The sequence below is a fragment of the Ictidomys tridecemlineatus genome, chromosome 9 (assembly GCF_052094955.1).
Source record: "Ictidomys tridecemlineatus isolate mIctTri1 chromosome 9, mIctTri1.hap1, whole genome shotgun sequence".
Taxonomy (NCBI): domain Eukaryota; kingdom Metazoa; phylum Chordata; class Mammalia; order Rodentia; family Sciuridae; genus Ictidomys; species Ictidomys tridecemlineatus.
Window position 1 is genome coordinate 2,126,407 of NC_135485.1, and position 12,592 is coordinate 2,138,998.

At 43.1% G+C, this 12,592-nt stretch overlaps 1 protein-coding gene across 23 annotated transcripts in view; it reads left to right on the forward strand.

Moving 5' to 3' along the window:
* Positions 1–12,592, forward strand: part of Grk4 (G protein-coupled receptor kinase 4) — an 87,378-nt gene that overhangs the window by 38,253 nt on the left and 36,533 nt on the right. For all 23 annotated transcript variants that reach the window (XM_021722146.3, XM_078020899.1, XM_078020898.1 and 20 more), the window contains 2 exons: positions 1,632–1,822; positions 11,743–11,780. In XM_021722146.3, the coding sequence (XP_021577821.1) occupies positions 1,632–1,822; positions 11,743–11,780 (229 nt within the window). The remainder of the gene's footprint in view (positions 1–1,631; positions 1,823–11,742; positions 11,781–12,592) is intronic.

Here is a 12,592-nt window from a genome sequence, read left to right on the forward strand (position 1 = left end):
TATGTGGTGCTGAGGGTCGAACCCAGGGTCCCGCACATGTGAGGCGAGCGCTCTATGGCTGAGCCACAACCCCAGCCCTCCTTCTGGGTTCTTGTCTCTAAAAAGTATCAAGACTATTGGCTGTATCCTTTAGCCTGGGTTTTAATTCTTCCTCTAAGTCCCACTGGGGTTCACTCCTACTGTTTTCCCCTACCTTTCTAGAAGTGGAGTGTTCCCGCAGGTGAGCTTCATACAGAGGAGAGTCCCAGGAGAGGGGGAGCTCAATTCGGGACCATTGTGCTTCTTGTTGGAAAAAAGTTTCAGCACGAGCCAAAGTCATAGACAGGTTTATTTAGTAAGGTAGACACACATTCAAGGGAGAACGTGGGCTGTCTGGAGAGTGAGAAGCAACCTGACTTGGACTGGGGGGTCCAGTACTTACAGAGGCTGTCTCAGGGGCCAAACTGGAAGTGGATCCAGGGTAGAGCTGCACAATTTTGTGCCAGTTTTACCTATGTCTGAGTATTTTCCTCATTTTATAAGGAGAACTGTGCTTTCTACATCTCAATGGCTTGTGGATGTTTCCTTTAAGATTCAGTTTTCTCTTTCTTTATCCTAAATCCCTAGTGCCCATTAATATTTTTAAGGGTTAGCCTCCTGGCATGGTCTCTTTCTTTGTATAAGACCTTAATTGGGGCCCTTGCCTGACCATTTCTAATTGGATTCTTAACCATACATCTTATAGGCTTTATGGTTAGAAGGAATTATCCTTATCTCCCTGAGTTCTGGGATCTGATCTCTGAAAAGAGATACAAAAGTCTCCCCCTTCAGAGGAACTTGGGTTCCTCTTATCAACATTATTTCTGGTCTGCATTTCTCCTGCAGATAATAGGTAATTTGCTGAGGGATGTGACAAACCTGTCCACTTAAGCCTGGCAGAGCTGTAGATGAATTGCTTCTTTGAAAAGAAAGCATGTGGGCATCAACACAGTGGGCCTATCTTATAGGATTATTCCCTTAACCATGTGTTCTGTTCCCTCTGCTCATGTCTGCCTTCTATCATAACTCCCTTGAAACATAGAAATCCCAAATCTAATAAAGATAATAGATTTTGAAAAAAAAAAAAAAGAAATCCCAAATCTAGTTTTATGAAGGGGACATAGTAATAGTCACAGTTTATTCCACTTAACAATTTAGTTTCTGTAGTGTTGGGCCTTCCCAAGGAACTTAGAAATATTTTCCACCAGCCTTACACAGATTACAAAGATCAGCAACACAGAATGTGGGAAGGGTGGGAGCTGTGGGATCGCTCTTGCATGGAGGGTCACTTGCATGCTGAATGCAGCACTGCAGACATTCCCATGCTGGTGCTGAGGCCAGGAGAGCCCAACACACAATACAGGTGTTTTTGAAGCTTTGCCACTTCCTTATTCACACCTAGAAAGTTCTCTCCTCTCAATGCAGAGCTGCTGCAGTAAGACCTCTTGAGAGGCACATTATGTAGGGGACCCATTTCTCTAAAGCATGTAGTAGCTTGGTGTTCTAGTTACAAATCCAGCATGGATAATTGGAATACTGTTAGCAATTAGACCAAGTCACCAATGAATGAGGAGACTTTTTGTGTTTTATTTTTTGTGATGCTGTGTCTTTAGGTTGGTTTAGCCTACACTTACGAAACCAGAGATACCTTGTGTTTGGTGCTAACCATCATGAATGGAGGGGATCTGAAATTCCACATTTACAACCTGGGAAGTCCTGGCTTTGATGAGCAGAGAGCTGTTTTCTATGCTGCAGAAGTGTGCTGTGGCTTGGAAGATTTACAGAAGGAAAGAATTGTGTATAGGTAAGAGTGGTGCAATATAATGGGGCCTGCGACCTTTGAAGCTATTCCCTGCAGGCCTTGGGCTTCACACTGGCTGCTATGGGCTGGACAGGGTGCAGCTGGGAGTCCCTGGACAGCAGTTCTCAGGGAAATGTGGCCAGTCAGAGACATGTTTGCTTTTCTTTTTAGTTTCTTTTCAATCTCGTTATGTCTTTCTGAAGCAGAAGTTTACTTTTTACTAAACTAATCTGATAAAGGTAGTGGTGCTCCTATAAGCATGAGAAAGTTCATCCCAACTGGGATATTTTGACAGTGCTGATAATGTCACGGGGCTGGAGGCCCCAATTCTTATGATCAAGTCAAAGATTTTAGCCACATCGCTCAGAGTAATAGCCATGAGTTTATTGAGGGGACAGGAGAAGGGAAAGGGAACATTCTCAAGGGAGAGAGTGAGTCTTTTCAGAAAGAACAGGAGCCACGTGCTTCTCCTACACTCCAGAGAACTTTCCAGAGTCCCACTCAGGTCTACCTCTTAACTTTTTCCTGACAATAAGGATGACATTAGACTCAAGTGCCTGCTGCCATGGCAACTGTAGGTCCCTTTGGCCCGTGCTGGTAGGTTCTAATTGGATTCTTTTTTTTATTATTATTTTCTATATTTTTTATTTGTAGCTGGACACAGTATATTTATTTATTTATTTTTATTTATTATTACCTTTTTTAGTTGTAGATGAACACAATACCTTTGTTTAATTTATTTATTTTTATGTGGTGCTGAGGATTGAACTCACACATACCAGGCAAACACTTCACTGAGCTACAACCCCAGCCCCATATTTTTAATTAATTTATTTATTTTTAAATTTTTATTTATTTATTCTAATTTGTTATACATGACAGCAGAATGCATTTCAATTCATTGTATACATATACAGCACAATTTTTCTTTTCTCTGGTTGTACCCAAAGTAGAGACATACCATTCATGTCTTTATACATGTACCTAGGAGTAAGGATGTCCATCTCATTCTACCATCTTTCCTACTCCCATGGCCCCTCCCTTCCCTTCCTCCCCTTTGCCCCATCCAGAGTTCCTCCATTCCTCCCATGCTTCCCACCCTCATCCCCATTATGGATCAGCATTCACATATCAGAGAAAACATTTGGCCTTTGTTTTTTTGGGATTGGCTTACTGCACTTAGCATGATATTCTCCAACTCCATCCGTTTAGCTGCAAATGCCATGATTTTATTCTCTTTTAATGCTGAGTAATATTCCACTGTGTATATATACCAAGTTTCTTTATCCATTCATCTATTGAAGGGCATCTAGGTTGGTTCCACAATTTAGCTATTGTGACTTGTGCTGCTATAAACATTGATATGGCTGTGTCCCTGTAGTATGCTGTTTTTAAGTCCTTTGGGTATAGACCAAGGAGTGGAATAGCTGAGTCAAATGGTGGTTCCACTCCAGCAAGTTTTCCAAGGAATCTCCATACTGCATTCCAGATTGAGACTGCAATGTATGAGTGTGCCTTTCCCCCCACATCCTCGCCAACACTTATTGTTGTTTGTATTCTTTTTTAAAATATTTTTTCAGTTGTAGATGGACACAATATCTTTATTTATTTACTTTTTAAATGTGGTACTGAGGATCGAGAACCCAGGGCCTCACACATGAGAGGCAGGCACTGTACCACTGGGCTATAGCCCCAGCCCCTGTTTGTATTTTTTTTCTTTAATTTTTGTTTTTTTGGTAATTATACATGGTCAGAAAGCCTTTATTTTATTTGTTTATTTTTATTTAGCGCAGCAGAGGATAGAACTCACATGTGCTAGGCAAGCGCTCTTGCCACTCAGCTACAGCCCCAGCTCATTTGTATTCTTAATAGCTGCCATTCTGCCTGGAGTGAGGTGAAATCTTAGAGTAGTTTTGATTCGCATTTCTCTAATTGCTAGAGATGATGAACATTTTTCATATATTTGCTGATTGATTGTATATCATCTTCTGAGAAGTGTTTTTTCAGCTCCTTTCCCTATTTATTGATTAGGTTATTATTATTATTTTTTTTTTGGTGTTAAGTTTTTTGAGTTATTTATATATCCTGGAGATTAGTGCTCTATCTGATGTGTCAGGGATAAAAATTTGCTCCCATTCTGTAGGCTCTCAGATTGTTTCTTGTGCTGAGAAGAAGCTTTTTAGTTTGAATCTATCCCACTTATTGATTCTTGATTTTATTTCTTGCGCTATACGAGTCTTGTTAAGGAAGTCGGGGCCTAATCTGACATGGTGAAGATTTGGACCTATTTTTTCTTCTACTAGGTGCAGGTTCTCTGGTCTAATTCCTAGGTCCTTGATCCACTTTGAGTTTCATTTTGTGCATGGTGAGAGATAAGGGCTTGATTTTATTTTGCTGCATATGGATTTCCAGTTTTCCAAGCACCATTTATTGAAGAACCTATCTTTTCTTCAGTATATGGTTTTGGTGCCTTTGTCTAGTATGAGATAACTGTATTTTTGTGGGTTTGTCTCTGTGTCCTCTCCTCTGTACCATTGGTCTAAAGTCTATTTTGTTTCCCAATACTATGCTGGTTTTGTTCATATACTACAGAGCAATATTAAAAATAAATAAGGTCTGGTTATAGTGATGCCAAGTGCTTCACTCTTCTTGCTGAGGATTGCTTTGGATATTCTAGGTCTATTTTATTTATTTTTATGTGGTACTGAGGATCGAACCCAGTGCCTCACATGTGCCAGGTGAGCACTCTACCACTGAGCCATACCCCAGCTGTCTAATTGGATTCTTAACCATACATTGTTAGAGATTTTATGGTTAGAAGGAATTATTTTTTTTTAATTTTTTCTTTACTCTTTTTAAAATTATTTTTAATTTTAGTTGTAGATGGACACAACACCTTTATTTTATTTATTTATTTTTATGTGTGCTAAGAATCAAACCTAGTGTCTTACATATGCTAGGCAAGCGCTCTATCACTGAGCCACAACCCCAGCCCAGGAGGAATTCTTATCTCCTAGAATTCTGGGATCTGATTTCTGAAAAGGGTCACAAAATTCCCCTCTTAAGGATAACTTGGGTTCCTTTTAATGGACATTATTTCAGTTCTAATTATTTTAGTGTCATCAATATGTTTAGTATTAGGAAAACACCTCTCTCTCTCCCTGAAAAGCTGGGTACCTAAACTTTGAGTCCCCATTTGGTCACTCTTCATGAGTTCCTTCTTTTCTCTCTGGGTTTATCTACCCAGTACTTGGAAATCATTCCCTAGTAAGAATTTCTAACCTTGCCCTTTTTCCTAAATCCCAGAGGGTTTTGGGGTATATCTCTTGCCCTCATTCTCCCTACTTGTTGTTCACCAGCTCACTTGTGAATACCTCACACATTCTATTTTGTAGGGTGCCTGGCTCGGTTGATGTCTTCTTTAGGTCAAGTGGCTAGCTGAGAGTTGAACTGGTGTCCCTGATGCCACTCTTGTCCTAGTGCCTGCTCAAGAGACCCTGATAAAGCCTTTCTGAATGCAACCTGGTCCTGTTGCATTGTCCTCTGGTGTGGGACCTTAAGCATCTCCCTTATCACCTGGTAAGCCAGGCTTTCATGACCCTTTATGAAGAGGTTTCCCACATACTTTGTCATCCCCAAGTCCTGCTGCCCCATGGGTCCCCTCCAGCCTGTCATTGTGAGCACGTTAGTAGTTCCCAGAGCTTTTGGGTTTCCTCACGTCTCCTTGCTCTGGCAGTGCTGTCCCTCTAGGAACGCCTTCTTCACTGTAGGAGTCCTGCTTGCTCTTCCCAAGTTAGCCTAATGACTTCACTCCTTCCTGGCTGCACACGTGCCCGCCACTCCATAGTAGTCTGGATGGACAGTGTCCACTCTACAGCTGGTCATATCAGCCCATGCACTTCTTAGAACCCTGATCTTGTTCACCCTATTCTGATGGCGCTTTGGCTCTTCTTCTTTACCCTCTAACTCCTGTAGCCAAGTTAAATATTTTCCAGGTGTGAGACACCAGTGTGGCAATGGAGCTGATGCAACCTCATCTTGGGTTATTGCTGCCCTGGCCATGATTCCTCTTGAGACAGAGGTGGTAGTGTCTAAACTGAGGTTGCCTTGTTGCCGTTACTTAGAAGTAGAGTCTGCTGTCTGGATGGGGCACACACCTGTAATCCCAGTGGCCCAGAAGGCTGAGGCAGGAGGATTGTAAGTTTGAGCCTAGGAAACTTAGTAAAATCCTGTCTCAAAATAAAAATAAAAGGTCCAGGTTGTAGCTTAGTGATAGATTGCTTACTTGCCATTTATGAGGCCCTGGGTTCCATCTCCTTTCTGTGAAAAATCTAAACAAGAAACAGATTCTGTTGGCGTCAATGCAGGGGTAGCCCAGAGGACATTTGGTTCCTGCATTACTCATGGAGGTGCCTATAGTTAGGACTCCTGTACTTTCCTGCAGTCTTTTTTTTTTTTTTAATCCATTAAACAAATTTTAATATTAATTTAAAGGTTGTTACAGAAGCTGAAAACATTCCTCTCTTCCTAATTTTTCTGCACTGCCTGCAGTCTTAAAATGAATTCAGATCGACTAGAAGATATTCATTCTCTTCTTCCTCTAACCTCTGGCTGAACAGCTGGAGGTGTGGTTCGCCGCACTCCACGGGGCTGGACCTGTTGCCTTCCTTCCACAGAAGTGGCCTGCATTGAGTGCTGTCCATTGTTTGGCGACTGATTGACCAGTGGCTGTCAGCTCCTACTGGTGCCCTCCTTTTTGTTGAGAGACTCTTAGCTCCACCTACATGCCTCGAGGGAGAGGTTTTTTGTCATCTTTTCCTGTTTTCAGACATTGCCACCTAACCATTTTTTAAAATCAAACCAGGTAACAGAGATGAACTTCCTTTTTGTGTGATTTTAGGTCTAATTTTTCAGCAGTCTGAGGTCAGAAAAAAAGGAGGAACTTCTGAAGAGGTACCATGTGGTAGGACTTTGAATAGTCCTTGCAGTCAGAATCAGGAACCTGGAGCCTGCCTCACGCTCCCCATTCCTGGAGGGGAGACTGCCTGGGCTCGGGGGGTTCCCAGGGAGGTATCTTAAAGTGCAGTCCCTAAAGGAACCTCAGGGCTGGGGTCACAGCACACTTCAAGAGTCTGCCAGGGGAGCCCCTCCAGGGGCTCCTGAGAGTCTCCCAAGAAGTCCTGCTTTAAATGAGGCCCAGCAGCAGCAGAAGGGTTGCCCTTCCAAGAGAGGGTACTCTTGTGAGTGTCCTGGAAACAGCAGGTGGAGCAGCCCAGCCATCCAGCTGTTCAGAAGAGGTCACGAGGAAGAAACAAGCACCGCTTTGGCTGGCTCTGCCCTAGGCTGTGCCGTTTTGTGTCTGTTGTTTGTTTGGAGAAAGTGTTAGGAAGTGAGTAAAAGCCATGATGTCACAGGGCCTTTTACTGCAAATATCATCATCCTGGGTGCTTCCTCTGCTCTCCACAGTCCTCGTGTATTTGTTAGATAGAAGACTGAAACAGCGAGTCCCTGAAGGTTGCAGGGCTCAGCGTGGCCTAGGAACACTGGCTGGAGGCTGCTGGGACACTTGCCTGGGACAAGCGGGGACAAGGGAAGAGTGGGCTCCCACCTGACAGGCCTGCAGTGTCAGTGCATAGGTTGTACACTTCTCAGGCTGGTGTGGTTTGTGTCCTGTCCTTGGTCTAAAGTATTTGATGAAGAAAGAAAAAAGCAAATGAAATAAAGTGAAGAGTTCTAAGGGAAGACCTGTGACGTGCTTTTCAGTACCAACCAGCTCTCAATTTAAAAGTCAACCTTTCATTTACAACGAATACCCAGTTACAAAGCAAATGTGTGTGTGTGTGTGTGTGCGCGCGCGCGCGCGCGAGCACTGCACATGTGTCTAATGAAGAACTTCACTTTCCCCCTCTTTCCTGACATTCCTTTTGCCTGCTTATTATGCCACAGTCTAAAAGGACAAGCTTTCTGCAAGGAAGTCCTAGGCTGTTAGTAACTAGATGGAGAACAGCAGCCTTCTGCGTGCTCTCCAGCCTTTCTGGGAGGGTGAGTTTTAATAGTGTAGTGTCTTTTAAAAGTTTTAAGAATTTATGACTGTGCACAATATGAATGCGTGTGGATATGGTAAAATTGGAAAACTTTAAAAGTCGACCTTTTTTATTATTTTTTTTAGTTGTAGTTGGACACAATACCTTTATTTTATTTATTTATTTTTATGTGGTGCTGAGGATTGAACCCAGCGCCTTGCATGTCTAGGTGAGTGCTCTACTGCTGAGCCACATCCCTAGCCAAGAGCTGACTTTTTGAAATGTTTTCAACTTACTTGTGTGTTCTAGCAATTACAGAAACAAGGAAAACCCAAAGAAGGTGATATATGGGTGAAGGCCCTGAGAAGTCTGTGTTGGTTTCCAGGGCCTGTGTCTGTGGCATCCAGAGCTTCACCTCCACCCTAGTTCAGTAACTGCATGTTGTCCTCAGTCATACCTTACCCTTCAAGAAGTGGGATGTAGCCAGTTGCAGTGGTGCACACCTGTAACCCCAGCAACTCTAACTGAGGCAGGAGAATCACAAGTTCAAAGCCAGCCTCAGCAGCTTAGCAAGGCTCTAAGCAACTTAGTGAGACCCTGTCTCAAAATAAAACATAATAAGGGATGGAAATGGGACTGGGATTGTGGCTCAGTGGTAAAGTGCTTGCCTAGGTTGGGTAAGGCACTAGGTTTGATCCTTGGCACCACATTTAATTTTAATGTTCATTTAATCAATAAATGAACAATTTTTTTTAAAGGCCGGTAACATGGCTCGGTGGTTAAGTGCCCCTGGGTTCAATCCCTAATGCAAAAAAAAAAGGTGGATGTCACACAATCTTGTTATCCCTTAGCATCTCTTTTGCCCAGTAGGCATAAGCAGGATATGTCTAAGAGGTCAGGGTGCTTGCTTAGGGTGTTCCAGGTAGGAAGAGTTGTTGGATTGGGATAGTGGTTTTCCCAACTCTAAAAGCTAGATAGTCATTTTTCTACACCTTACTGCTTCTGAAGAGTAAAGCCGGTGTCACCAGGTGTGGTGGTGTATGCGTGAAGCACAGTACTTGGGAAGCTGAGACAAATGGATCACTTGAGCTGGGGAGTTTGAGGCCAGGCTGGGCAGCATAGTATGGACCCATCTCAAAAGAGCAAGAGAGGAACGAGGCCCCTCGTAATAATAAGGAACATCTTTTGTGTTTGTGCCCTGTCCCATGCTGTGTGGAATGCTGGGCGTGAGCCATGGCTCTAGGTGTTCTCATTAGCCTTCCTTGCCATTCTCAGGAGAAGATGTTGCTTAGCATCCCCATGTTTTAAAAATATTTTCTTAGTTGTCAGTGGACTTTATTTATATGTGGTGTTGAGAATCGAACCCAGTGCCTCACACATGCTAAGCAAGTGCTCTACCACTGAGCCCCAACACCAGCACCAGCATCCCCATATTATAGATAAGGAAAATGAGGCTCAGAGGCAAGTCCACCTGTCACACCACCAGGAGTGAATGTCAGGGTAGGTCCCAACCTAGGCTTTTAGAGTCTGGACGACATACTGCCTCAGGTGGGAATTTAAGCTGTCATTCTGTAGAATGACATTCATAGGTTTTAGAAGAAGGATATGCCATGAAATTTCTTTTTTTTAATATTTATTTTTTAGTTCTCGGTGGACATAACATCTTTGTTTGTATGTGGTGCTGAGGATCGAACCCGGGCTGCACGCATGCCAGGCAAGCGCGCTAACGCTTGAGCCACATCCCCAGCCCCCATCCATGAAATTTCTTAAAAAAAAAAAAAAAACATGCAGTGAGACCAATATATGTGATACAAAATAATTTGACTGACTTTCGGGAATAACAGTACTAGGGATTGAACCCAGGGGCACTTAACCCCTGAGCCACATCCAAAGCCCTTTTTCATATTTTATTTAGAGCCATGGTCTTTCTGAGTTGCTAGGTGCCTTGCTAAGTTGCTGAGGATGGCTTTGAATGCACAATCCTGCTGCCTCAGCCTCCTGAGTTTCCAGGATTACAGGCATGTGTCACCACACCCAGCTCTAAAAAATCTTAAATCCTAGCTGATTTAATATGTAGGCTAGGGAACGCTAAGAATGTACATAGAAATTAAAATCTTGGACCAACAGTTAGTTAGTTATTCTCTCTAGGCCTCTTTTTTCTTAGGTAGTTATTTTAATCATTAAGTCAGTTATTTCCTTTATCTTTATGGAAAATAGAAGTTCTAAACCAAGACTTATATTAAGATGTATCTCTGTAATGTCAACTTCATTGAAGTTCTCTTTTGCAAATGAATCCATGAACTTAAATGATTGTGTAATAGATGGTGGATTTATTAAATGCTGAAATATATTTCATTTGTTCTAAAGGTATCTTTTTTTTTTTTTTTTTTTTTGGGTACTAGGGATTGAACTCGGGGGCACTCAACCACTGAGCCACATCCCCAGCCCTTTTTTGTATTTTATTTAGAGACAGGATCTCGCTGAGTTGCATAACGCCTCGCTTTTTGCTGAGCCTGGCTTTGAACTCATGATCCTCCTGCCTCAGCCTCCAAGCTGCTGGGATTACAGGAGTGCACCACTGCCCTTGCACTGTGGCCTTGTTCCTAGGCTCACTGCCCCACTCTGCTGGCTTCAGACCTCCTCTGGAGAAGCCCATAGATTGATAGCAATGCTTAGAGAAGCTGAATTGTTGCGACAGAGTCAAATGTGAAGTCAGAGTTGAATATAAGTGCTTTAAAATAATATCTTCTCTTGAAAGTAAAATAAACAAGTAGTTTGAGATATGGCACTTAAGATATTTTAGTCTTTGGGCTGGGAGTGTAGCTCAGTGGTAGAGCATTTGTTTAGAATACACAAAGCCCTGTGTTTAATCCCTAGCACTGGGAACAAAAGAGAGATTTTAGTTTTCCTATGATTTATAAGTTGTGGCATCCCTCTACCTTGTGAATAACAGCAGCTGCTGTTGATGATGTCTTCCTCCTGGGAAACTCCATCTCCTCCGAACCCTACGGGAGCCCCGTCAGGCAAGGCACATAGTGACCCCTTACGTCTTACAGGTGTGGAGGCTAAAGCTCAGAGAGTGGATGGCCTTACAGCTGAGAGGTAGCAGAGCTGAGGTCTGAGTCCTAAACCAGAGTCTTCTAGTGTGGGACGTTTTCAACAGTTGAAACTTCAAAATATATTAATAATAAAAGATACACTAGTAATTTATTTATTTAAAAATATTTATTTAGATGTTGATGGACCTTTATTTTATTCATTTATTTATATGTGGTTCTTAGGATTGAACCCAGTGCCTCACACATGCTAGGTAAGTGCTCTACCACTGAGCCACAGCCACAGCCCAAAAAATAAATTGTGTCAGATTTATTAAGGACTGATTGCTTTACTGGACTGTGTATTTAATCACCAAAAAGTCTTCAAATCTGCATGATCTGCAAAGCAGTTCATTGACACTATCGTCATGTGTAAGTTGTTTGCTGAGATGAATTTTGTAGTATGGTTACCTGTAGTTGTCATTAAAACCTGTACAAGGATGGTTTTACTTGGTGCTGGTCTGCTCTTGCAATCTTGCAATTTCAATTGCCTTGGAATCTGTGGTTATTTCTGATCAGCACGCAGGAATCAGTGCAGACTTGTGAATAATTGAGCCTTTTGTCAATTCGATGGCCCAAGCCTGTAATCCCAGCAGCTTGGGAGGCTGAGGCAGGAGGATCGTGCGTTCAAAGCCAGCCTCAGCAACTTAGTGAGGCCCTAAGCAACTTACTGAGACCATGTCTCAAAATAAAATGTAAAAGGGATGGGGGAATGTAGCTTAGAAGTTAAGCACCCCAGAGTTCAATTCCTGGTACTAAAATAAGTAAATAAATAACGGTTCTTTGTTCTTTTTCTCCCTTGTAGAGACCTGAAGCCAGAGAACATCCTCCTGGATGACCATGGTAAGTGAGTGTCCTGGCTCCTGCATAAGTTTGTTATAGGAACTCAAAACAGAAGGTGAGCGTGGACTTAGCAGCTAAACCACTGTGGAAACGGCAGCAGGAAGCAGCTCCTGGCAGGCAGCCTTAAAACGAATGCAGTATAGAGACTTGTCCTTCCCTGTATGTGTTCAAGTGGAGACGGTCAGGTTTTCAGTTCCTGCTGAGTTTGGGAAGCCTGTGAGAGTACTGAGAGAAGAACATTGGCCTTCTGTTTCTGCTGTGGGTCCACATCTTGCTGCATTTTCCAGATGCCTGTTCTCATGCCCCCTGTACCTTAGGCTGCTGCCCTTGGTGCTGTCCTCTTGTCACATAGCACATAGGGCATGGTAGCTGTGTGGGGGCCCTGTGCAAGTGGATGGGGAGTGGCCCTTTGGAACTGTCCCTTATTAGCATCCTGGGTACCACTCAGACTCTGGTTCCCTGAGTGACAAGTGCACCTAGAACCAAGAATGGTCCCTACCACTGGATGGCCAGTGGTACTCACTCAGCACTCCATATTGCATCGCTGTATGGAACTTTTGTCCAATGACTTTTCTTGGCTCTGAAGAGGCTTAGAATCTAGTAGAGGACATAGACAAGGCTGGGGTGGCCGCTGTGGAGGAGAAAACCGGTGTCTCAGGCAGAGGGTTCCAAAGACAAACATGGGACCCTGTGTACAGTGCTTTCTGCTTGTTGTCTAATTTATGCATGGAACACCCATCCGGTGAAAAAGGAGGGTACCAGGAATTTCGCCCCACAGGCCATGCCAAGACTTGAAGTAACTCGCCCACAGT